Raw genomic sequence first — 24,395 nt, 5'->3', positions numbered from 1 at the left:
ATAGAAGAGAAGAGGAGAACTCTTGAGTCATTTAGCCCAACCCCCTTCTGCCTTTGTGCTGTGGGGGCTGGATAATGGCTTCGATGGGCCGCATGTGGCCCCCGGGCCTTAGTTTGGGGACCCCTGCTATAGATCATAAAAATTATGATTGACAGTGGTGGTGGTCTCAGCTGGGTGGGGGCAGCAGGGTGGAGAAGGAGCCCAAACGGCAGCAGGAGGAGAAGGAGGCAGTGCCATGTTCCCCTGCCTCTTTCTTCCCTTCTTCCCTTTTTTCCTTCCTTCCTTCCTTCCTTCCTTCCTTCCTTCCTTCCTTCCTTCCTTCCTTCCTTCCTTCCTTCCTCCCTCCCTCCCTCCCTCCCTCCCTCCCTCCCTCTTTCTACTTCCTTCCTAAGGAGAAGCCAACGTCCCTACTTCGCGGATTTTCACTTATCGCGGATGGTCCTAGAACGTAACCCCCAGAATAAGTGAGGGAACACTGTATTACTTTGTGGGACTGCAAATCCCATAATATTTTGGCCTTTCCTTCTTTCTCTTAAATAAATATTCTGGAAGAGCTTTCTTTAAAAAGTATCTGATCCAAGCTCTGCCTTGAACCTCCCAAGAGCTAAGCCACTAAAACTTCTACATATGGTCCTCTGTTCCATTTAAAAGAGATCAGGAGGAAAGATCACCTTTTATGTGTGGGATACAGCTCCACGGTGATGACATCCAGAGCATTCCAGGCGGCAATGCTGGTGCCACAAAAGAGGCATTGCCATCCGATCATGGCCGACTCGCTGTTGCCGAAGAACAAGAAGAAGCAGCAGACGGCAGAGATCAGCATAGAACCCCCTACAAGACAGAGAGAAGGGCAGAAACGTAAAGCGTGAGTTTTGGAGGTGAGTCAAATGCACAGAAATAGAATTCACTTGTATCCTGAAGCACAGCATGGCATTATTATTATTATTATTATTATTATTATTATTATTATTATTATTATTATTATTGTATGACACAGCAAACAAGATGGATATGCTGAATTTCGTATCACAAAATCACAAGTCGAACACTTCCCAAGTATCTAGGACTGTGTGATGTATTTTTGGATGATGCGCGCAGTTCCCAGTAGGGTGACCTTTTGCAGTTGGCAGATTGTAATTTTGTCAATGTCTATTGTTTCCAAATGCTGGCTGAGAACTTTTGGCACGGCACCCAATGTGCCGATCACCACCGGGACCATCTGCACTGGTTTCTGCCAGAGTCTTTGAAGTTCAATCTTGAGGTCCTGATAGCGGCTGAGTTTTTCTTGTTTTTCGTCAATGCGACTGTCACCTGGGATGGCAACATCAATGATCCAAACCTTTTTCTTTTCCACAACTGTGATGTCTGGTGTGTTGTGTTCCAGAACTTTGTCAGTATGGATTATTATTATTATTATTATTATTATTATTATTATTATTTTATTATTATTACCAGGAGACAGTAGAGTACATGACAAAGAGCTGGAAAAGATCACAAAACACAAGAACTTACAAATTGAAATTGGACGACTATGGCAAAAGAGAACAACAGTGGTACCAAGAGTGGTTGGTGCTCTTGGAGGCATTCCAAGAACCCTCAAAAGCACTGGAAAAGACTTAATTCAGACAATCCACATGCTGCACAAGGCAATATTTCTCAAAACCGAGCACATTTTGTGAAAATATTTCTAATATCCTAGGCCCATGGAAAGAGCCCGATATTCAGAGATGAATCTCAGACATTTGGACCTTAATGTGCATGTGTGTCGTGTTGATATGTACTTGTAAATAATAATAATAATTTAATTTTTATTAACCTCTCCCCATGGCTCAAAACAGTTTGCAGCACAGTCAAAAACACACAAATACTACAAAAATTCTACAAACACAGATATGTCTTCTGGATATCGAACTCTTGGACCAGAAATAACAGTAACCTATGCTGGATGTAATTCAGGAATGCAATTATGAATATGTAACCTAGTGGGATCGATCACAGATTTACCAGGAATCAGCCACTGTGTCTGACAGAGGTCAGGACATTTCCACCCTGTTCCCAGAATGATCTCTAGTTGCACCTCCACTATTGAATTAATACACTTTGACACTACTTTAATTGCCATGGTTCAAGATTAAGGTCTTTATCTTTCTCTGCCAAAGTGGACTGATGCCTTACCAAACTCTATCGCGCATTGAGCCATAGCAGACAAAGTGAGACTACACTGCAACTGTGAGAAACAGAACACCTGTTGCAATTCCTCCTTGCACCAGAGATTACTCATAGGAGGATATGGAAATATCAGTCTACTGCTTCTCAACTGGCAGGAGAACAGATCTCTGTCCTTCGTAGCAACTGCTGCCCAGTATATTAGAATGGGAGAGTTGGATTGAGCTGGGAGACCTTACTTAGCCACACAATAAAGGTAGCAAATTAAATAAGTGGAATATAGAGAATTATGGCCAATGTTTCCAAGCGTTGATCTGAAACAATAACATTCCAGGAGGTCCCATCACATGCTACTGCCATATGTTTGAATGAGGAATTAAAACACACGTGAACAAATTACACCGCTTCCACACATTTCCCAGGTGAAAACGGAGATATTTGTGATCGAGCTACATCAAAATGGTGTGGCAGGTGATAGGAGACCAAAGGTTGTTAATGCAGAAAGACACACAAAACTAAGCCTTAAAAAAATCCCTTGGATTTGTGTTCTGAATCTAGAAACCACAAGGTTTTGCTTTCTCTCCTTCCAACCTGAATGTAAAGTACATATATGCTTTGAATGAATTTAGAGTGAGTCTCCACTGTAGAATGAATACAGTTCAGCACTGTTTTAACTGCTATGGCTCATGAGAGTTGCAGTTTGGTGAGGCACCAGCACTCTTTGACAGAGAAGACTATACATCCTATAAAACTACAACTCCCAGGATTTCGTAACATTGAGCCATTGCATAGTGTCAAACTGCATTCATTCTACAGTGGAGATGAATCTTTGGTTTGCAGCCAATAAAGTAAAGCAGAGATGAAGGGGGAAAGCAGGAGGAGGGGAAACTATGGCTACTTTTTAAGACGCTAAGAAAGCAGAGCAAAGACAACGTAACTGGGCTGATCCTGCTCAACTGGGATGGTTGGAGGATATATGCACCCAGATCTCAAACTCACCAATCATCTTGATTCTCCCAATTTTGTCCATCAGAAGCGCTGAGATGATATTGCCAGGTAACACAGAGAGGCTCCCTAAGAAGCTGACTAAGTAAATGAGGAAATCGTTGTCGCGCTCGAAATCCAGGTGGCACCCTTTCTTCTGCTCCAAAAAGGTGGAGTTCACAAACGTGCAATCGATGAATTTGTGTTCATAGAGATCTGATGGAGGAAAAGATAGCACAGGGTTACAAACATCGCATTTGCGTCCAGGTTTGAGTAGTTTGTATGCATTTTTAGACAATCACCATGAGGTCCAGCATGGTGTATCAGCCTGAGAGTTGGACTATGATTCTGGAGATCGGGAACCAAATCCCCGCTTGACAAAGAAACCCACTGAGTGGCCTTGGGAAAGGCATACTTTCTATTTCAATGGAAGGCAAAGGCAAATCCCCTCTGGTCCGATCTTGCCAAGAAAACCCTGGACAGGTTCTCTATAGGTCAAAAATTACTTGAAGGTACCCAACAACAACAGCAAAATCTCCCAAAATATGTGCCAAATATTATTTTAAAGTAAGGTATTGGGAAGGTTAGGAACATTGGGGTCCCAGGGCCATATCCAACCCAAACGCAGTCCTTTTCCCATCCTTTAGGGCAAATGTAGAATGGTTTTATTCTTGCCCCCAATAACACAGTGGGTTAAACCCTTGAGCTGCTAGGACTGCTAACTCAAAGGTTGGGTTGCTGACTTGAAGGTTGCCGGTTCAAATCCAACCCAGGGAGAGCGCGGAGGAGCTCCCTCTATCAGCTCCAGCTCCATGCGGGAACATGAGAGAAGCCTCCCACACAGATGGTAAAAACATCAAAACATCTGGGCATCCTCTGGGCAATGTCCTTGCAGACAGACAATTCTCTCCTGCCAGAAGCGACTTGCAGTTTCTCAAGTTGCTCCTGACATGAAAAGAAATTTTTGCACCCCCAACAGAAATTCTTCTGCCTTACCTGTGTTAAAGAAGACGGTTCTGGTAATGATACAGTTTTTGAAGAAGGTCTCACTAGAGGTGACGTCTTCAAAGTAGCACTCCTCAAACAGTGAATCCTCAAAGGTGACATCCCGGAATTTCATTTTCATGAACCTAAAGGGTTAGAAAGAATAGCTAATGAGTCATAGCAGTTAAAGTGGTGTCAAGCTGCATCAATTCCACAGTGTAGATTCCTGCTAAGATTTTATGGCAGTGGTTCCCAACCTGTGGTCTGTGTATCACCAGTGGTCCCCAAGAACTAAAATATGGTCTGTGACCTCACCGTTACTACACCGCTGCAATCAGTCCAACTCTCATGAAACCTTCTTATAGTGCTGAGGCAACGGGGATGTTGGAAGGGGAGAGGCTGACCATCCATGAAAGGCGCAACAAGAAGCTTCCTGTCTGCTGCTTCTCCTTTCTCCCCCTGAGCAGAGCCATTCTATGTGGCACCTGGAAGCGGGGGGGCTTAGTGTCTTCATTTTTAGGCCTCTTCCTGGGGTTATTTGAGGTGCTGATTCAGAAAATTGAATTGGATAGACCACATCAGTTCTAGATTATTAAATATGGTTTTCTGTGGGTGAGCAGATGGCGACTGCTGGATGGCATATGATCTGTATCGGAAACTAAAGCTGATGTGCTCTATCCAGTGCAGCACCCCAAATAACCAAATCAAATCTAAAGTTGACCAAAAACTTTGTAACCCTTTTGGTACTAATGTTGGAGAGTGGTTCCTGGTCAAAGTGATCCCTGGTCAAGTGGGCCCTGGTCAAAAAAAGGTTGGGAACCACTATTCTATGGCATTCTAAATATACGCTTCCAAGGAGATGGGATTGAAAAACAGAATTTGAAACCTATCAATAAGAAAGAAAGGTTTGTAGGAGAGCTCTCATTCTCATCCATCTTCTGACACTATATAACATGATTTTTGTTCCTGGGTTACAAATGTCATTTCCTAATTGGTTCTATTATAGAAACATGGAAAAGATTTATTAAACTGCAAAAAACTTTGTCTTTGTGGGGGGGACATCCTGCAGCACATTTTGTGATAGTTTTTCAATGTATCTCTCATTGAGTCTCAACCAATTCAACATAATTTGTGCCATGAAAGTGAAGTTTTTGGAGTAGAATAACTAATTTCAAAGTAAGGACTGCACAATTAAACACAAAATAATACTTCAAAAAACAACAGCACCTTTTTCAAATGTTGTTGCATAGTGTTCTTTCATCTGTACTATGCATCTTCAAAGGATACTTGGGGAAAATATTACAGGGAACCAGATCATGCATTGCCTTATTTCAAGAGACATCTAGAGACACTAGATGTCAGCATTTCCAAAGATGAAAAAAAAAACACCAAACTTAGCATCTGTTTGTTAGCCCTGACTAGAATTGAGGCATTGAAGCAATAGGATTTACCTACATGTTTTGTACCAGAATTCAGCAATTGATTAAGTTAGGAATCCTGCCAACGGGATTCGCATCTACAGCTCCTCAGAGGCCAACACAGAACAAAAATGGATCCACCAGTTTGATAATATTCATTTCCAACTCAGTGGGGTTCTACATGAATGAACCGGGACTCAAAAAGACCTTGTCGTGGGTGTCTACTACAGACCTCCGAGTCAGGATGAAGGACTTGATGAAGCCTTCTGTCAACAGCTCACCAAACAGGCACAAAGAAGAGATATAGTAGTCATGGGCGATTTCAATTATCCCGATATCTGCTGGAAAACAAACTCAGCCAAGAGTACAAAGTCCAACAAATTCCTCACTTGCCTTGCAGACAATTTTATGGTCCAGAAGGTAGAAGAGGCAACAAGAGGATCAGCAACTCTTGATCTAATCTTAACAAATGTGGAAGACCTGATCAATACAGTTGAAGTGGTTGGATCCTTAGGGGCAAGTGACCATGTGCTCTTACAGTTTGCAATACAAAGGAATGCTGAAACTAAGACAAGTCAAACACGCATTCTGGACTTTAAGAGAGCTGACTTCCAAAAAATGAAGGAATTACTGAGCGGCATTCCATGGACGCCAATATTAAAAAACAAGGGAGTTAAGGATGGATGGGAGTTTTTCAAAAGTGAAATACTCAAGGCGCAAATGCAAACAGTGCCAACAAAGAAGAAAAATAAGACAAATGCAAAGAAGCCAGAATGGATGTCCAAAGAACTTCTAACTGAGCTAAAGCTCAAAAGTGACATGCACAAGAAGTGGAAAAGGGGAGAAATCACCAAAGAAGAATTCAAACGTATAGCCAACACTTGTAGGGAAAAGGTTCGCAAGGCTAAAGCGCAAAATGAGCTCAGGCTTGCCAGGGACATAAAAAACAACAAAAAAGTTTTTTTGCTTACGTTGGTAGAAAAAGGAAGAAAAAGGAGGCGATAGGGCCACTGCAAGGAGAAGATGGGGTGATGGTGACAGGGGATAGGGAAAAGGCAGAACTGCTTAATGCCTTCTTTGCCTCGGTCTTCTCACAAAAAGAAAGCCATCTTCAACCTCAGCAACATGGAATGGACGAAGGATTGGGGGAAATCCAACCCCAAATAGGGAGACAAGTTGTCCAGGAACACCTGGCCACTCTAAACGAATTCAAGTCCCCAGGGCCAGATCAGCTACATCCAAGAGTATTGAAGGAACTAGCGGAAGTTATTTCAGAACCACTGGCAATCATCTTCGAGAGTTCTTGGAGAACAGGAGAAGTCCCAGCAGATTGGAGGAGGGCGAATGTGGTCCCTATCTTCAAGAAGGGAAAAAAGAACGACCCAAACAATTACCGTCCGGTCAGCCTCACGTTGATACCAGGCAAGATTCTGGAAAAGATCATTAAGGAAGTGGTCTGCAAACACTTAGAAACAAATGCGGTCATTGCTAATAGTCAACACGGATTTACCATAAACAAGTCATGCCAGACTAATCTGATCTCTTTTTTCGATAGAGTTACGAGTTTGGTCGATACAGGGAATGCTGTGGATGTAGCGTACCTGGATTTCAGTAAGGCCTTCGACAAAGTCCCCCACGACCTTCTGGCAAACAAACTAGTTAAATGTGGACTAGACAAAACTACGGTTAGGTGGATCTGTAATTGGCTAAGCGAACGAACCCAAAGGGTGCTCACCAATGCGTCGTCTTCATCATGGAAAGAAGTGACAAGTGGAGTGCCGCAGGGCTCCGTCCTGGGCCCGGTTCTGTTCAACATCTTTATTAACGACTTAGACGAAGGGTTAGAAGGCACGATCATCAAGTTTGCAGATGACACCAAACTCGGAGGGATAGCTAACACTCCAGAAGACAGGAGCAGAATTCAAAACGATCTTGACAGACTAGAGAGATGGGCCGAAACTAACAAGTTCAACAGGGACAAATGCAAGATACTTCACTTCGGCAGAAAAAAATGGAAATCAAAGATACAGAATGGGGGACGATGCCTGGCTTGACAGCAGTGTGTGCGAAAAAGACCTTGGAGTCCTCGTGGACAACAAGTTAAACATGAGCCAACAATGTGATGCGGCAGCTAAAAAAGCCAATGGGATTCTGGCCTGCATCAATAGGGGAATAGTGTCTAGATCCAGGGAAGTCATGCTCCCCCTCTATTCTGCCTTGGTCAGACCACACCTGGAATACTGCGTCCAATTTTGGGCACCGCAGATGAAGGGAGATGTTGACAAGCTGGAAAACGTCCAGAGGAGGGCAACTAAAATGATTAAGGGTCTGGAGAACAAGCCCTATGAGGAGCGGCTTAAAGAGCTGGGCATGTTTAGCCTGCAGAAGAGAAGGCTGAGAGGAGACATGATAGCCATGTATAAATATGTGAGGGGAAGTCATAGGCAGGAGGGAGCAAGCTTATTTTCTGCTGCCCTGCAGACTAGGACACGGAACAATGGCTTCAAACTACAGGAAAGGAGATTCCACCTGAACATCAGGAAGAACTTCCTCACAGTGAGGGCTGTTCGGCAGTGGAACTCTCTCCCCCAGACTGTGGTGGAGGCTCCTTCTTTGGAAGCTTTTAAGCAGAGGCTGGATGGCCATCTGTCGGGGGTGCTTTGAATGCGATTTCCTGCTTCTTAGCGGGGGTTGGACTAGATGGCCCATGAGGTCTCTTCCAACTCTACTATTCTATGATTCTATGATTCTATGATTCTATGAGACATCCATCATCATGTTTAATATGTTTTTATCCTGGTTAAGCTAGTTTATTGTTTTGATATGGAATTGTTTGTTATGTTTTTTTATTGTTTTATCTGTATAGTATGTCTGCAATAAAAGACAGAATAAAAATATTTTAACACATAAATTCATGCGCTAATTACTGTTGGGTTCACTACTTTATTCGAATACATTAGAAACACTGCAAATCTCTCAGTCTTTGAGATGTTTTCTTCCAAACCTTTAGATTAGAGATTCCCAGCCTTTTTTTGACCAACATTAGTACCAAAAGGGTTGCAAATCAGTTTTTGGTCAACTTTAGATTCGGTTTGGTTATTTGGGGTGCTGATTCAGAAAATTGCATTGGATGGACCACATCAGCTCTAGTTTTTGATACAGAACATATGCCATCCAGTAGTTGCCATCTGCTCATCTACAGAAAACCATATTTAATAACCTAGAGCTGATGTGGTCTAACATACCAACCTCTCTTGAACTGATCCTAAGAAAGTCTCTTTATCCAAAAAGTAGCCAAAGCTATTTGCTTGGAAACCTGAAAAGAATGTTACAGTACTTCCCAGAAAGCACCATCAAAGTATTCTCAAGTCTTTCTACTTGAAGCTTTTCCAAGAGTTTATGGATCCAGTATATAAACATTTATTAAAGTTTATATTATAAAGTTTATTAAAGTATATTAAAGTTTAAGACTGTCCCTGTAGAAGGCACAGTGGGCTGTAAAATTGAGAATGGATTCACCATCCCATGGTCAAGTTCTGCAGGCCTCCATTAACAGTGCTTGAGCCAAGAATGCATTGATCCTCAACCAGGAAGAACTTCTCTGGTCCACCAAAAGATTTATAGGTCAAGTACAACTGTAAGGGGCCAGCTGAAAAATAGAAGACCTTTTATTGTAAAGGCCAGAATGGTCTTTACAGACCACTGGATTCACCATCTCATGGTCACAGGTCTACAGGCCACCTTAAACCAAGCATGAACCAAGGATACATTGATATTCTACCAGGAATACCTTCTATGATCCACCAACAAACTTATGGGTCAAACACACCTGTTGAAGAAGACAGATCCAACTGAAGACATGCCACCATTCAAAACAGCCACTTTGTCCACAATTAGCCCATATGACGCATACTATCCAAACTGGTATTACTGGAGCACCCACTCACTTGTCATTGATATATGTCCCATTCTTGTGGACCTGGTTTTCTAAGGTGAAATTGAAGGTGATGTCCTTCACTGATTCCTGGTAAAAGATTTTCTCACGGGATTTATATGCTTCCTCTTGGTAATACCGTATCATGTCCGGGAACCAGACAACAAGGCCGTAGTAACTGGAAGAGAAGCAGAATTAAAGATGACGTTTTCCAAGATATTACTTGTTCTTGTTGCCCCATCTTATTTTGAAATAATCACACACAAATAAATAAGTCAAAGTTGACTTGTTGGCAATAATAACAACTAGCCTCATGTAAGAGTCCCTTGGCTAACCACTGTTAAAAATACGTGAGCAGTCAAGACACATACCTCAAGGCCATAGAAAACCACACAATTGCCAGAAAGAGTGTATTCATTCTATACTGGGCTGTCAAACAATAAAGCACATTGTCCAAAACCTAGAGGAGAAAAAACACAGAGGTTTTTAAAAAAAGAAATCCAAAGTTGGACAATATCTTTACTAGAACCAACTTTATAAAGTACTGCAAAGATTTACAAACAATTGGCCCATAGAACTGATTTAAGTCAGACTTCTGATGGCGTTTTTGGCCTGCTTTAGCAAAAAGAGAAAATAATATTTATTGATTTTATCAATTTCATATTCCTGTATCATACAAAAACCAAATGCATTTAAGATAGGCAGACAGACAGATGATGGATGGACAGATGGACAAATAGACTGATCCTATTCCATTGCACTAATTTCAAAGTAGTGAATGACATTCAACTAAAATCATAGATATACAAATAACGACACTGTAAGTTTTATTCAGATCAGTCTATATATTAATTACTTTAATTGTGGGGTAACTACTACAGTGTAGTGGTTTCAGTACTGGAATTAAAGGATCCCATGTTCGTGAAGCCAAGTTTTCATCTAGGCTTCTTTGGAGCTTCATTGGAGCTCTCCCAAGTCCTGAACCCTAACATGCACCAGTTGTATTTGTATGCCATCCCATACCTGTTTGAGTGTAGTTGTAGCTCTGACCAAAAAGCGCTGGTACCACGTCCCTGTTGAGCTCTGAATTTCAATGAATTCGTCAATCTGCTTTGGAGTTTTGATGTTAGCCACCTGAAAAGGCAAGAAGAATTAGTGGTTCTTGCATCTTCCATTTTGATGATACTAATACATCTTGAAGGCAAAATTTAGTCCTCAAAAGAAATGTCTTTTGGAATCCTTCATCAAAACCTCCAATAAGAGAAGTGGAGTAATTCTAGGTGGGACTTCTGAGATCTATATGAGCTTGGCAAAATCCTCATTGCCCACCTAAAGTATCTAAAACTAATTGCTAGATATTTTAGATATTTTGTATTAGATATTTTGCCCACTAAAAATATCTTAACACTGACAACTGGTTCTCCACGTTTGCTGGGGTTAGGGGCTCAGAACTCTCACAAAAATGGAGAAATTGTGACTAAAAGCCTCCTATTATTTTATCTGAGTGAGAATCTCCTAGTAATCTCCAATTGATATTGCAGATCCACCTGGAGATTGGGAAGCTTCACTGTGCCTCAACAAGACTTGTATATGCCTTTTTCAAAATAGAAATACATAGAGTAATGAAATGTTGGAGGAATGGAAGAAAAACATCTTTGGATTTTCAACCCCTTGACTAGAAAGAGCTTCTGCTCACCGTAAACACCCTTTCTGGCTCGCCTTTGGCTCTCATATTGGTGTCATGGATTTGCTTGAGGATCATCCAGGCTTCATCATGCTTTCCGATCTAGAAAGACCAAAATGGGTCATGTTGAAATGCTGCTAAGAGCAGGAAGATTGCACTTCTCCATAAAGTCTACTAGCTATAAACATAATAAAAATGAAAAATGTGTATGTGTGTATGTAGCAGAGGTGTCCCTTTACACAGACAGCCTCCTGCCTCTACAAACAGCTATAGTTCCCACTGAGCAGGAGATACCAATTGCCCTCCCTCCACTGACATGCAGGTTATAGTGAGCACCATGAACATGGAGCCCAAACCCTGCCAGTGCCCTCCACAAACACCACTCTGCTCCCCACCCAAGTTAAGGCTTTCATGCAGGGACAATTTCATCCTACATAGATGTTCTGTTTTTCCTCCAGAATGGACAACTCAGGGTTCCTTAATTTGCATGACCCCACCCACTGCCTCTCCCTTAACCTTTTCCTATCCTTTCCTATGGCACACCGTTAACAGAGGAATTGATCAGCAACTGAACAGGAGTTTGGGGGAGAATTCACCATGATTTACAACAGTTGTACTTGCCCTACATCCAGAGAGCACTGTTACCCAACCAATGATGGGCCTGGACCAAACTTGTCACGGATGATGGGACTTGCAGTACCTAAACTGATACTGTGACCCCCCCAAGAACAATGGACTGGGACCAAACTTGGCACAGAGAAGCCTCATGACCAACTGAACATACTACAGGGGTTTTGGGGAATGGACCTTGATTTTGGGAGTTTTAGTTCACCTGCATCCAGAAAGCACTGAACCCAGCTGATGTAAAATCTGGAACAAATTTGGCACACAGACCCAACATGGACAACTGTGCATACAGGCCTGCTTTGGAGGTGATTGACTCCAAATCCGGAAGTTGTATTTCACCCTTATCCAGACAGCACAGAACCCAGACAGCGACGAATCTAGAACAAACTTCAGTGATATTACCTAACATCCCAAAACAAACAGTGCCGTCTTCTAATAACCCGGGCACCGCCGGGTCCCCAAGCTAATGCTCAATAAAGCCTTTCCCACTGCATGAGCCAAATCGGAAGCACTTATGTTTTCATTTCCCACTTCTTAGTAAGGTAAAGGTTTCCCCTGACGTTAAGTCCAGTCATGACCGACTCTGGGGGTTTGTGCTCATCTCCATTTCTAAGCCAAAGAGCCGGCATTGTCCAAAGACATCTCCAGGTCATGTGGCCAGCATGACTGCATGGAGCACCATTACCTTCCCGCCGGAGCGATACCTATTGATCTACTCACATTTGCATGTTTTCAAACTGCTAGGTTGGAAGGAGCTGGGGCTAACAACGGATGCTCATTCTGCTCCTGGGATTTGAACATGGGGCCTTTTGGTCCGCAAGTTCAGCTGCTCAGTGCTTTAACACACTGTACCCCTAGGGCCCCACTCCTTACCTCTAGCAAAAACCGTGGACTTTCTGGCATGAACTTGAGGGCTATGAGAGATGCTATGCAGGGGAGGGAGCAGACCACCACAAAGACCCTCCAGCTGTGGAAGTGGTAGTTGGTCCCCATACTGAATCCCCAACCTAGAAGGGAGGAAAAGGAACACAGCTCAGCGTTAGAGGGCACACTTGATATGCAAACACAAGAGGTCTTGAGCATAAGCAATTCTCATCAATGTCTCCCTTTCTGCAATGCTAGAAATTGGGCGATACAGGAAAAAATACCTTATTTAATCAAATCTAAAGCTGACCTTTTTTTGGCAAAATGACCTTGTCAAAATCAGCTGCAATAAATCACTACTAACCGAGAGGTCATGAGTTCAAGGCCAGGCCAGGTTAAGCCCCCAACTATTAAATAGCCCGGCTTGCTGTTTACCTAAGCAACTGAAAGTCAGTTGCATCTGTCAAGTAGGAAATTTAGGTACGTTTTATGCAGGGAAGCTAATTTAACTAATTTACAACACCATAAAACTGCCAGCAACATGCCAGAAATCAATGAGGAAGTACAGTCATTAGTGGACGGTGAAGCAACAGCTCCCCCTGTGGCCGGAATCCTAAAGCTGGAAATGTTAAATGCCTCTGTGTGTATATACTGTATGTTGTTTGTGTGATGGCATTGAATGTTTGCCATATATATGTTCATTGTAGTCCGCCCTGAGTCCCCTTCAGGGTGAGAAAAAAGGGTGGAATATAAATACTGTAAATAAATAAATAAATAAAAAAAATCTTAGTAATGCAGTGATCCTAGTGCTGAGCCAAAGCAAAAGGGAAAGCTGCTCCAGGAGCTGCAACTGTAGCTTCTGTTTAAGGAGCATCATCTCTAATTTGATGGCCATGGCTCAATGCTATGTCATGCAGGGATTTGTAGTTTGATGAAGCACCAGCCTCCTTTGGCATAGAAGGCTCAAGACTTTGTAAAGCTAAAGCCTCCATGATTCCATAGTACTGAATCAAAGCAATTAAAGTGGATTCATTCTACAGCATAGATTCATCTTAAGGTTGTTGTTGTTGCTGGAAGCTTTGGTGTTATAAAGAATTATAATCAGGCAGCAACTGTAATGAACACCTTTTTGGCCAAATTACAAAGAGTGCACTTTTTGCTGCGGCGCATTATATTTGGCAGTGAATCCTTTTTTTTGTGGTTTCAGGGTTTTGAAAATGGAAGTGTGCATTAGATTTGATGGCACATGACTTAAGTCAATACAGTAGTCATACATCCTATTGTTTTTACACAAGAGGGTGAAATATCACAAGGCTCAACCTCCATTCTCTGGTTTGGGTCCAAAGATATCATTGAGAGGGGCTTTCCTAGCATGGTGACATTATTCAGCAACTATGGCACAAAACTTAAAAGAGAACATGGAAGACTGGCAATGGGTAACAAATGATAGCAGATGATGTTGCTAAACCAAACATTCTAGTGCTTTAACCATCTGGCTGAAAAATAAAGTGGGCAAAATAATGATACACTTAAGAGGAGAACTTTGTTAATGAATGGCAACCAATGATCCAACATCTCAATGTAAAATTAATCTAAAAATGTACATAGAGGAAGTTAATAGACTGAAGGCAGGGAGGAAACGGATATTAATTTGGAACTTACAGTATTTTTATATGTACTATTCAAATAGAAGACTGTGACCCCTTATTGAAAATATATTGTCTGAGAAATGATTATGAAAGACTAATAGATGAAAGTATTGCACTGTATGCAACAAACACTTGCAATGTATGTATATTTGAATGAATGAAAATAAATAAACATTATATATTTAAAAAAGAAAAAAAAAGAAAAAGAAAGTGGGCAACTCCAGGTCTGAGTGCCACATTTATAGGTGCATCTATACCAGGGCCGGCCGGAGATATTTTTAAATGTTAAGCGGGGGGCTAAAAAGCGCCCCCGCCACCGGCCCCGCCTCCCACGCCCTGGCCCCGCCTCCCACGCTGTGTGGGAGGCGGGGCCAGGGCGAATAGTGCGGGGGGCGGGGCCAGAGTTGGCCCCGCCCCCGTGCCCTGGCCGCGACCAGGAAGTAAGGCCCGAATGGCCTAGCTGTGCTGTGCGCATGCGCACAGCACAGCTAGGCCATTTTGCCCTTAGTCAACAAACTAAGGGCAAAAATGGCTTATCTGGCTGTGCGCATGCGCACAGCACAGATAGGCCATTTTTGCCCTTAGTTTGTTACTAAGGGCAAAATGGCCTAGGTGCTTGTCGCGGTTTGGCGTGGGCGCGGGGATTGAAGCCCCGCGGGCCCGCGCCAACACCGGAGGCGTCAGCGGCCGCCTAGTAACAACCGGCCCTGATCTATACTGCAGAATAATACAGTTTGTCACCACTTGAACTGCCATGGCTCAATGCAATCGAGTCATTTGAGTTGTAATTGGGTGAGGCCCTAGCCTTCTTCGACAGAGATGGCTAAAGACCTTGCCAAACTGCAGCTCCCAGGACCCCAGTTCAAGTGGTGCCAAATTGCATTCATTACACAGTGTAGACGCCCCTACAAAGGCCTTGTAGTCCAGACATGAAAATGGTTACCATAATGTGGAATGATGCTCCAGGCCATGATGGAAGCATAGAGTCCCCCGACCATCCAAAACATGCAGAGCCAGCTCAGGTGCTCTCCTCTCTTCTCGCGGGACAGGAATTCGGAGAAATAGGCAAAGACAATGGGGAGGGACCCTCCGATGCTAAGGAGTCAAGGGAACAGTCAAAACAAAACATTTTTTAAAAAAAATATACAACAAAACAAGATAAAAGCCAGCATTATCCAATGCATCTTCATGCATCTCAGAGTGTATGGTGGTGAGAAAGAGCACCTGGGAAATCAGATTTCTCACTAAAAGATAAATGAAACAGAGATGAATAAAGTATTTATAAGGCCTTTACTATTCTCTGTCAAGGAATGCAAACTATAAATTCCAGAATTACATAGCATTCAGCCATGGCAACAAAGTGGAATCAAACTGCATTAAGTGTATTACTACACTATGTAACAAAATTTGAATTTTTTTCTGTTTCTGGTTTGAAAGGGTGAATTATGTTTCCCTTTGATATTTATATATCTGTATTTATTGCACCGTATGTATTGCTACATTATCAGTGCTTTTTAAGCTGTCCCAAGTCCCTTTTGGGAGATGGTGGTGGGGTAGAAATAAAATATTATTATTACTTTATTATCACCGGAGCCCCGGTGGCAAAGTGTGTTAAAGCACTGAGCTGCTGAACTTGCAGACCGAAAGGTCCCAGGTTCAAATCCCAGGAGCGGAGTGAGCACCCGCTGTTAGCTCCAGCTTCTCTCAACCTAGCCGTTCGAAAACATGCCAATGTGAGTAGATCAATAGGTACCGCTCCGGCGGGAAGGTAACAGCGCTCCATGCAGTCATGCCAGTGGCCACATGACCTTGAGGTGTCTATGGACAACGCCAGCTCTTCGGCTTAGAAATGGAGATGAGCACCAACCCCCAGAGTCGGACATGACTGGACTTAACGTCAGGGGAAAACGTTTACCTATTATTATTATTATCATCATCATCATCATCATCATCATCATTTAATTACTTATTAATCGCCCTCCATCCACGATGCTCTAGGCAATTTACAAGATAAAATTGTAAAGGATAAAAATATATACATACAAATATTGATAAAATTAACATAGATTAAAAGCTCTAGTAAAGAGCCAGGTCTTGAGTGCTAGGGTAAAAGGCCCTAACTCACGCATGGCTCTCATCTAGGGCGGCAAGGCATTCCATAAGGCAGGGGCAGAAATAGAAAAAGCTCTGCGTCTGGTCCTTTCCAAGTGCACTTCTCTAGGACCCGGTACATAAAGTAAGTCTCGTTGGGGTGGTCGTTGCGACCTCCGATGGTGGGAGAAGGAGAGACGGTCCCTAAGGTACAATTATTATTATTATTATTATTATTATTATTATTATTATTATTATTATTATTACTATTATTATTATTATTATTATTCCTGTGTAATTGTGCGGTACTTTGAAAGTAATTGTTATACTCCAAAACTTTGTTTTTATATTCTGCCACAAACTAGGTTGAATTGGTTGAGACTCTATGAGATATTCATTGAAAAAACTATAGCAAAACATGCTATAGCAGGAGGTCCTGCAAAAACAAAAGTTTTGCAGTTTAATAAACTTTCCTCTTGTTTTTATAATAGAGCTAATTAGGAAATAACAGTTATAACCCAGGAACAACATTTGTGTTACATAATGTTATTGTTGTTTTTGTCTCTGGCATAGGGCTCCTCGCCCACCCAAACTACACTTCCCAGAGTTCTGTGCGTTCTTTTCCCGGTGAAAGGCAGCCTTTTTGGCTTTGTTTGTTTCATTGTGCTGAACATGAAACTGACTTTGGGAGGCTTCCAAGGTTTATAAAATTCAAATGAAAAAGTATTGGGTAAGTTTCCATTCTTAAGTCTTTGGCGTGAGCCATGCCCATGCGTCAGATATCGTGTCGTATGTATGAATTGAATTAATTTGATACTACTAACAAAAAAACTACACACCCCTAGTAAAACATTGGGTCTCTCCCATGATTCTATGCTTCCCCATATGAGAATAAACTGAACACATCTTGCAAAGAGCCCACGACTTACCCAAAACCAGAGATAAGTCGGCAGAAGAGAAAAAAACCATATCCTTGTACAAAGGAGGAGAGGAAGCCAAAGGTAGCGTTGATGGAAAGCAAAGTGGTGAGGCATTGCTTCCGGCCAAGTTTGTCTGCCAATCCACCCCATAAAACAGCCCCCACCATCATGCCCAGGTAGACGATCAATCCTGAAGGAGAGAAGGAAATAAAGACACTCTTCATTTTGAGAATCTAGAATCTATAGCCACAAGTGAATTCCGGCCAATCCAATTTGCCCCTTGATCAATGGTTCTGCAACTGGTTGAAATCGCTCATCTTATTACACACAACAGTGTCCATGTGTCCATGAGAGTGGCAGGGCATAAGATGTATCTGCACTGTAGAATGAATGTGGCTTGGCACCACTCTAACCACCACAACTCAATGCATTCCTTGGAGTTCCAGTGTGTAGGGGAACCAGCACTCTTTTTGCAAAGAAGGACAATATTCTTGCACCTCTCCCATGATTGCTTAGCATTGAGCTGTAGCAGTTGAAGTGGTTTTAAAACACCTTCATTCTACAGTGTAGATGCACCCATAGAGAAAGATCTCCCCAGAAGATTTCAAAGCATAGGCAGGTTCACATAGGAGCAGGTGGTCCTCCAACCTCACCCATAATCCCTTCATTTGTGGAACAAAAGGAAGTACAGTCAGCACTTTATTTCTATGAAGTCTTCATCCAGGGAGTCAACCATCCACACAAAATTCCAAAAAAGCTCACCTTGATGGTGTCATTTTATATAAGTTGCAACATTTTATAAGGCCATTTTACATACTGTGTTTTGAGTTTCCATTGATTTTGGTATCTATAAGGGGTCCTGGAACAAAACCACAGTAGATACAGTTGTATATAATGGGACTTGAGCATCCATAGATCTCTGTATTCATGGGATGTCGTGGAAACAAATATCAATGGATACAGTTCTTGTCGCATCTCAAAATAGTTCACCTTGCTGTTGACATCAAGTCACACACAAAGATAGCCTTTTGTAATTTTATTAAGCTAAAGAAGAATATATATATAATCAAAGCAGTCAGAAATAAAGATCCCAAAGTAGTTGCAAAAAAGAGTCAGTAAATCCAATAGTCTTTAGTCAAAGAGCATGAGTCCATTTCCAAAGAAACGTAAGTCCACTGGTTGCAAGGATTCAAGAACAGGAGAATTTCCAAGGCATGAAGACACATCCACTCTGATGAAGCGAGAATTTGCTTTGACAAAGAATTGTCTCTAAACAAACACTTTTAAAAGCAACCCCAAAATGCATTTCTCTTCCCTTCAGAGGCCTCCCGTTTTCCAGCTAATCTCAAGCTGCGCTGAGGCATTCCTTTCCATTGCAAACGATCTGCTCTAGATAGCAATGGCGCTCCTTGATTGTCAAGGTCAACTAATTCATTATCTTGCACCTGAATAGGAGCCTGAGACAAATCCAGCTCATTATTTCCCATGGGAATGTCTCCCTTGCTGTTATCTATGACAGGCTGGTTCAAGAGTTCATCCACAGGCTGTGCTTCTTGCCCTTCTGAACCAGCCTGTATAACTCCATGATTTCTCAGCCCCATGGCATCATCCTGGAATTCATCTTGCATCCCATCCTCTGGCTCCTGCATCTGAAACCCAAAATCCCCTTCCTCATCCTCACTCTGGTTCTGCTGCTGAGTCACAACAGTTCTATATAATGGGACTTGAGCATGCACAGATCTCTGTTTCCATGGAATGTCATGGAAACAAGTTTCAATGTATACAGTTGTATATAACAGGATTGAGCATCCACAGATCTTGGTATCTATGGGATGTCCTTGAAACAAACCTCATTAGATACCACTGTAAAGTATATAATGTGACTCAAGCATCTTCAGACGTTAGTATGCACAAGGGATACTGAAACCAAACCCCAGCAGATGCGATTGTATATAATACAACTTAAGCATCTACAAACCAAGCCCCAGCAGATACCATTGTATATAATGGGACATAAGCATCCACATCTTGGTCCTGGAACCAAACCCCAGCAGATACCAAGAGCCCATTGTGTGCTCAAGAAATATGATTGTGATCATATATACAAGCAACCGATAGTGTGTTAGGGACTGTAGGAACTGAGAAATGGATGTATTGAAATCCTCAGGTGAGCATGACTTTGCATTGAATTGAAGTCTCTCAATTCCCATCAGTTGGAAACAGGGCAGCGTTTTCACCAGAGTGCTTCATGAGCCAAATCGTTGGCCATGCCTGAATAAACTATCTGCCATTCAACACGGAGAGAAATTCCTGCAGGGCCGTGATATTCCAGGGGCCTAAGCGGCTTAAGGGCATACGTGTGTGCCGTACGTGCCGCTGACTGACGGGCAGGAGCTTGATGTCTTAGTCCTGAGAAATCACCCAAAGGCAACTAGTGTGAGAGAGAGGAACGGAGGAGAATTCCTGCTTTGGATGCTGTGAATTCTCTTTCTCTCTCTGAAGAGGATAGGTTTTCAAATCAGGATTTTGGAGCATTTAGGGAAACCTTGATGATGACAAATGCTGTGATCCAAGATATTAAATGTGTTTATTTGTGCCATCAAGTATCCTGTTGATATTATGTTGACCTCATGAATTTTTCATGTGGTTTTCTTGGGCAAGGAATACTCAAAGGTAATTTGGCCAATCCGTTCCTCTGAAATAGAACCTCCAATGCTTTAAATTCCTTGGCAATCCTTTTGGGCTTGCTGAAAGTTCTTCATTTTGGACTGACACTCGCAGAATCCTCTATTCATGAAGTTCTTGGAGTGATAGCCCCAAAATGGCACTTTTCCTCATGCTCTGGAAGATATACCTTACAATAGTATTTGGAGAAAAGGCACCAAGATCAGATCTTCTGTGAGTCTGTGCTGTCAAGTCTCCTGTAGACATATGAATGCCAAAGGGTTTTTTTCTAGACAAGGAATAGTCAAGGATGGTTTACATTTTCCTTCCTCTGAAATACAATCTTTGGTAGTATTAAGTATTAAGACTCTGCTTAACTTCCAAAATCAAGTTATCAGAAAATGTTAGTAGAATAAAAGTGGAAGTGGTTGAACAAAGCAAATGAAAGAAATGCCTTCTCCAAGCCATTGTGTGACTTTTGACATATCCCCTGGCATTTAACAGATAAAAACTGGGACAGACACTAGTGCCATGAGATATTATGATGACAGTAGACCATAATAGTAGACAGTAGATCCCGGTGGCACAGTGCATTAAAGTGCTGAGCTGCTGAATTTGCAGACCGAAAGGTCCCAGGGTCAAATCCCGGGAGCAGAGTGAGTGCCCGCTGTTAGCTCCAGCTTCTGCCAACCTAGCAGCTTGAAAACATGCCAATGTGAGTAGATCAATAGGTGAGCTCTGGCGGGAAGGTAATGGCACTCCATGTAGTCATGCCGGCCACATGACCTTGAAGGTGTCTATGGACAACACTGGCTCTTGGGCTTAGAAATGGAGATGAGCACCAACCCCCAGAGTCAGACATGACTGAACTTAACGTCAAGGGATACCTTTACCTTTACCTATACACACACACACACACACACACACACACACACACATTATGCAGGGACTATATACACAGTATATATCACACACACACCAATTTAACAAAGTTTCAGCCACAAAAACAAAGTTTCTGAAGTAGAACAATGACTTTCACAGTAAAGACAACCCAATTTAACAGGAAATAAGACTTTCAAACCAGGAACAGATTTCTGCAATTATTAAAAAATGGTTTATTATAAAAGCTATGAAAATTCGCCAAAAATCAGAGGATAAGGGAAACGTTCCAAATTTTGGTGAGCTATCAGTGTTAAATGTGTTCTACCACTGTACCAAGTTGGAAGAAGATCACTCAAAAAATGAGGGTGGGAGAGTCCTGTAAAGTCCTCTCCCTCTGTGCTGTTTTTGGGAATTGCGCATGCGCGTCCGCCATTAACGAATTAATTTAGAAAATAACGAATTTTCGTTAATTTCGAATTTTTGGGGGGGCCAAATTCGGAAATACCATCAGAAACGAAAAGCTGCCCCCCTCTAGTTTTGAAACGAGTTTAGAATCAAATTTTTCGTGGATCGATCAAGCCTACTAGTTAGCATTCAAGAGGGCTTTCCTCTAAATACTCTATCTATCTATACATCATTCCTCCCTCCCTCCATCTATCCATCATCCATCAATCCCTCTCCCTCCCTCCCTCCCTCCCTCCATCTATCTCTCTCTCTCCCCCTCACTTTATTTATATGCCAACTTTCTCCCACACTGGAATTCAAGAAGCCATACCAAAGGCAGAAGATTACAATAAAAACATACCCAATTAATAGGGTTGTGTGATCAATGACAAAATTAGGGGCTGCCGGCATTTCATTTCTAAAGTGTTTCTAAAGTGTCATTAGTGAAAATTTCCTTACTATAACGAGAGTAATGAAGTTTTGTTACTTTTTTTTACTGGTGGCACAGTGTGTTAAAGCGCTGAGCTGCTGAACTTTTAGACCAAAAGGTGCCAGGTTCAAATCCTGGGAGCGGAATGAGCGCCCGCTGTTAGCCAACCTAGCAGTTCAAAAGCATGCAAATGTGAGTAGATCAATAGGTACTGCTCCAGCGGGAAGGTAATGGCGCTCCATGCAGTCATGCCGGCCACATGACCTTGGAGATGTCTATGGACAACGCCGGCTCTTCGGCTTAGAAATTGAGATGAGCACCAACCCCCAGAGTCGGTTACGACTGGACTAAACGTCAGGGGAAAACCTTTACCTTTTTAAAATTTGCAAGTGGGGAAATTTCAGGGCTCCTTTCTCCCTCATTTTTACAGCTATTGGGGTGAAACTTGTTACAATGGTAGAATCCATTTACCACTGTGAGCCCATCAAGTTTCAAAACGTTTCACTTATCCACGGATTTTTGGGGAATGCCCAAAGTTTTTATAAACAGCATTTTAAAAAAAAAAAACTACCAGAGCTAACTCCTTGAATTTTCAATACAATGACACAAGATAACAGAGGATCATTCCCCCCAATTTACAGAGATATCCATACATCTACTGATTTTAGAGAATTTTTTTAAAGTTTTGACAAAAATGATTTTAAAAAGCCACAATACCTGTCTTGTTGAATGTCCCTCTCTCATATTAACCAATAAAACTTCCATTGAGGGATTTCTTCCCAGCCCAGCACAGAGTATCAGCTAGTCCTCCTCTTTGCAGATTCATCCATTCATTGGAACTCTGCCTGGCTGCTGCAATGAAGAGATGCATCTCTCCCCTCTCCTGATTTGGACTTTCTGATGCTGAGCAGAATTCTGGGAAATGTTGTTTAGTGCAGGACCTTTTGTATTCTCTGGCATAGGGCTTCTCACTTTCCCAAACTACATTTCAAAGAATGTTGTGCTTTCTCATTCTCTTTCCCAGAGAACTCCACTTTCTCCCTGCTGCTTCCCTCTCCTCATGGTGAGAGGGAGGAAAGCTCCTTGGCATGGAAGATGGAGTGACAGCACACACACACACACACACAGTGGCCAAGGTCGAGCACAGCCTCCAAGATGCTGGAAATAAGATGGAAAAAATTGCCTTTACCTTTGTTTGTGTGTCTGTCCTTGTTAATTGCATAATTGACATTGAATGCCATACGTATATTCTGTAAGCTGCTCTGAGTCCCCTTCTGGGGCAGAAGGACAGAGTATAAACACTGGAAAGAAAGAAAGAAAGAAAGAAAGAAAGAAAGAAAGAAAGAAAGAAAGAAAGAAAGAAAGAAAGAAAGAAAGAAAGAGGCCTAGCTGTGGCACAGGCTGGTGAGCAGCCTGCTGCAATAAATCACTCTGACCATGAGGTCATGAGTTCGAGGCCAGCCCGTGGCGGGGTGAGCACTCATCAATTAAAAAATAAAAAATAGCCCCTGCTCGTTGCTGACCTAGCAACCCGAAAGATAGTTGCATATATCAAGTAGGAAATAAGGTACCACTTATAAAGTGGGGAGGCAAATTTAACTAATTTACGATGTTGGAATGAGGAAGTGCCCCTGTGGCCAGAATCGAACATCCCCTCAGGAGAAGGTTAAATTGCCTCTGCGTCTGTCTGTGTCTTGGTTCTATGTGTATATGGGCATTGAATGTTTGCCCTATATGTATATAATGTGATCAGCCCTGAGTCCCCTTCGGGGTGAGAAGGCTGGAATATAAATACTGTAAATAAATAAATAAATAAATAAATAAATAAATAAATAATAAGAAAGAAAGAAAGAAAGAAAGAAAGAAAGAAAGAAAGAAAGAAAGAAAGAAAGAAAGAGGAAAAGGGAGAGGAATGGCAGTGTTTCTGGCTTTGCTTTGCTTGTTTTTGCTTTTTCTCCTTAGTTTAGACTGGTCGCGCAAGGGCCGGGTAGGAATTTCCCCCCACCAAGTTTTCATTGGGGGTTTTTTCGCCTACCCCACACTGTTTCAGATGGGTGTGGGAACTGGCTTTGAGGTGGCGTCATATAAATAGGTTTCCTTGAGTATATAATAAGATTCCAAGGCATGTTTAAGGTTAAATAGGTATGGTAGGCACTGTGGCACCCCCCCCCCTTAGGGGTGAAGGGTGGACTCCCACAAAAGTCCCCATGAGTTTTCATAAAATGGGAGCTACCCTTGGGGCTTGATTGAGGGGAGGGTGAAAGTATGCAGCCCTGCCGCACTCCTTTCCCAATCTTGAACCAGTCACCTGTTCCTTGGTCTGTTCTTACTGTGGCTACTTGGTGTTTATACAGATTTCTCAGGAGACAGACAAGGTGACTTGGTATCCCCATACCACCAAGCAAATGCCATAGTTTATTATGATCCACACAGTCAAAGGCTTTAGAATAGTCAATAAAGCAGAAGTAGATGTTTTTCTGAAACTCCCTGGCTTCCTCCATTATCCTGTGGATATTGGCAATTTGGTCTCTCATTCCTCTGCCTTTTCTGAACCCAGCTTGGACATCTGGCCACTCTTGCTCCATGTCTTTCTGGAGTCTGCCTTGCAGGGTCTTGAGCATTACCTTGCTGGCATGGGAAATAAGGGCTACTGT

At 42.3% G+C, this 24,395-nt stretch overlaps 1 protein-coding gene across 5 annotated transcripts in view; it reads right to left on the bottom strand.

Annotated features, from left to right (window-relative positions):
* Positions 1–24,395, bottom strand: part of sv2b (synaptic vesicle glycoprotein 2B) — an 88,642-nt gene that overhangs the window by 3,999 nt on the left and 60,248 nt on the right. For 3 of the 5 annotated variants that reach the window (XM_008119443.3, XM_062962930.1, XM_003226572.4), the window contains 10 exons: positions 17,331–17,511; positions 15,254–15,405; positions 12,671–12,804; positions 11,183–11,272; positions 10,510–10,620; positions 9,858–9,946; positions 9,500–9,664; positions 4,147–4,280; positions 3,166–3,366; positions 672–831 (listed from right to left, as the gene is read on the bottom strand). In XM_008119443.3, the coding sequence (XP_008117650.2) occupies positions 672–831; positions 3,166–3,366; positions 4,147–4,280; positions 9,500–9,664; positions 9,858–9,946; positions 10,510–10,620; positions 11,183–11,272; positions 12,671–12,804; positions 15,254–15,405; positions 17,331–17,511 (1,417 nt within the window). Of the gene's footprint in view, positions 1–667; positions 832–3,165; positions 3,367–4,146; positions 4,281–9,499; positions 9,665–9,857; positions 9,947–10,509; positions 10,621–11,182; positions 11,273–12,670; positions 12,805–15,253; positions 15,406–17,330; positions 17,512–22,458; positions 22,602–24,395 lie in introns of those variants that run through there. The other 2 variants (XM_062962933.1, XM_062962932.1) reach the window with 2 other exon arrangements.

This window comes from Anolis carolinensis, unplaced genomic scaffold, assembly GCF_035594765.1.
Source record: "Anolis carolinensis isolate JA03-04 unplaced genomic scaffold, rAnoCar3.1.pri scaffold_11, whole genome shotgun sequence".
In the NCBI taxonomy this organism is placed as follows: domain Eukaryota; kingdom Metazoa; phylum Chordata; class Lepidosauria; order Squamata; family Dactyloidae; genus Anolis; species Anolis carolinensis.
The sequence above is the reverse complement of the archived record's forward strand: the minus strand, read 5'-3'. Positions and strand labels throughout refer to the sequence as shown.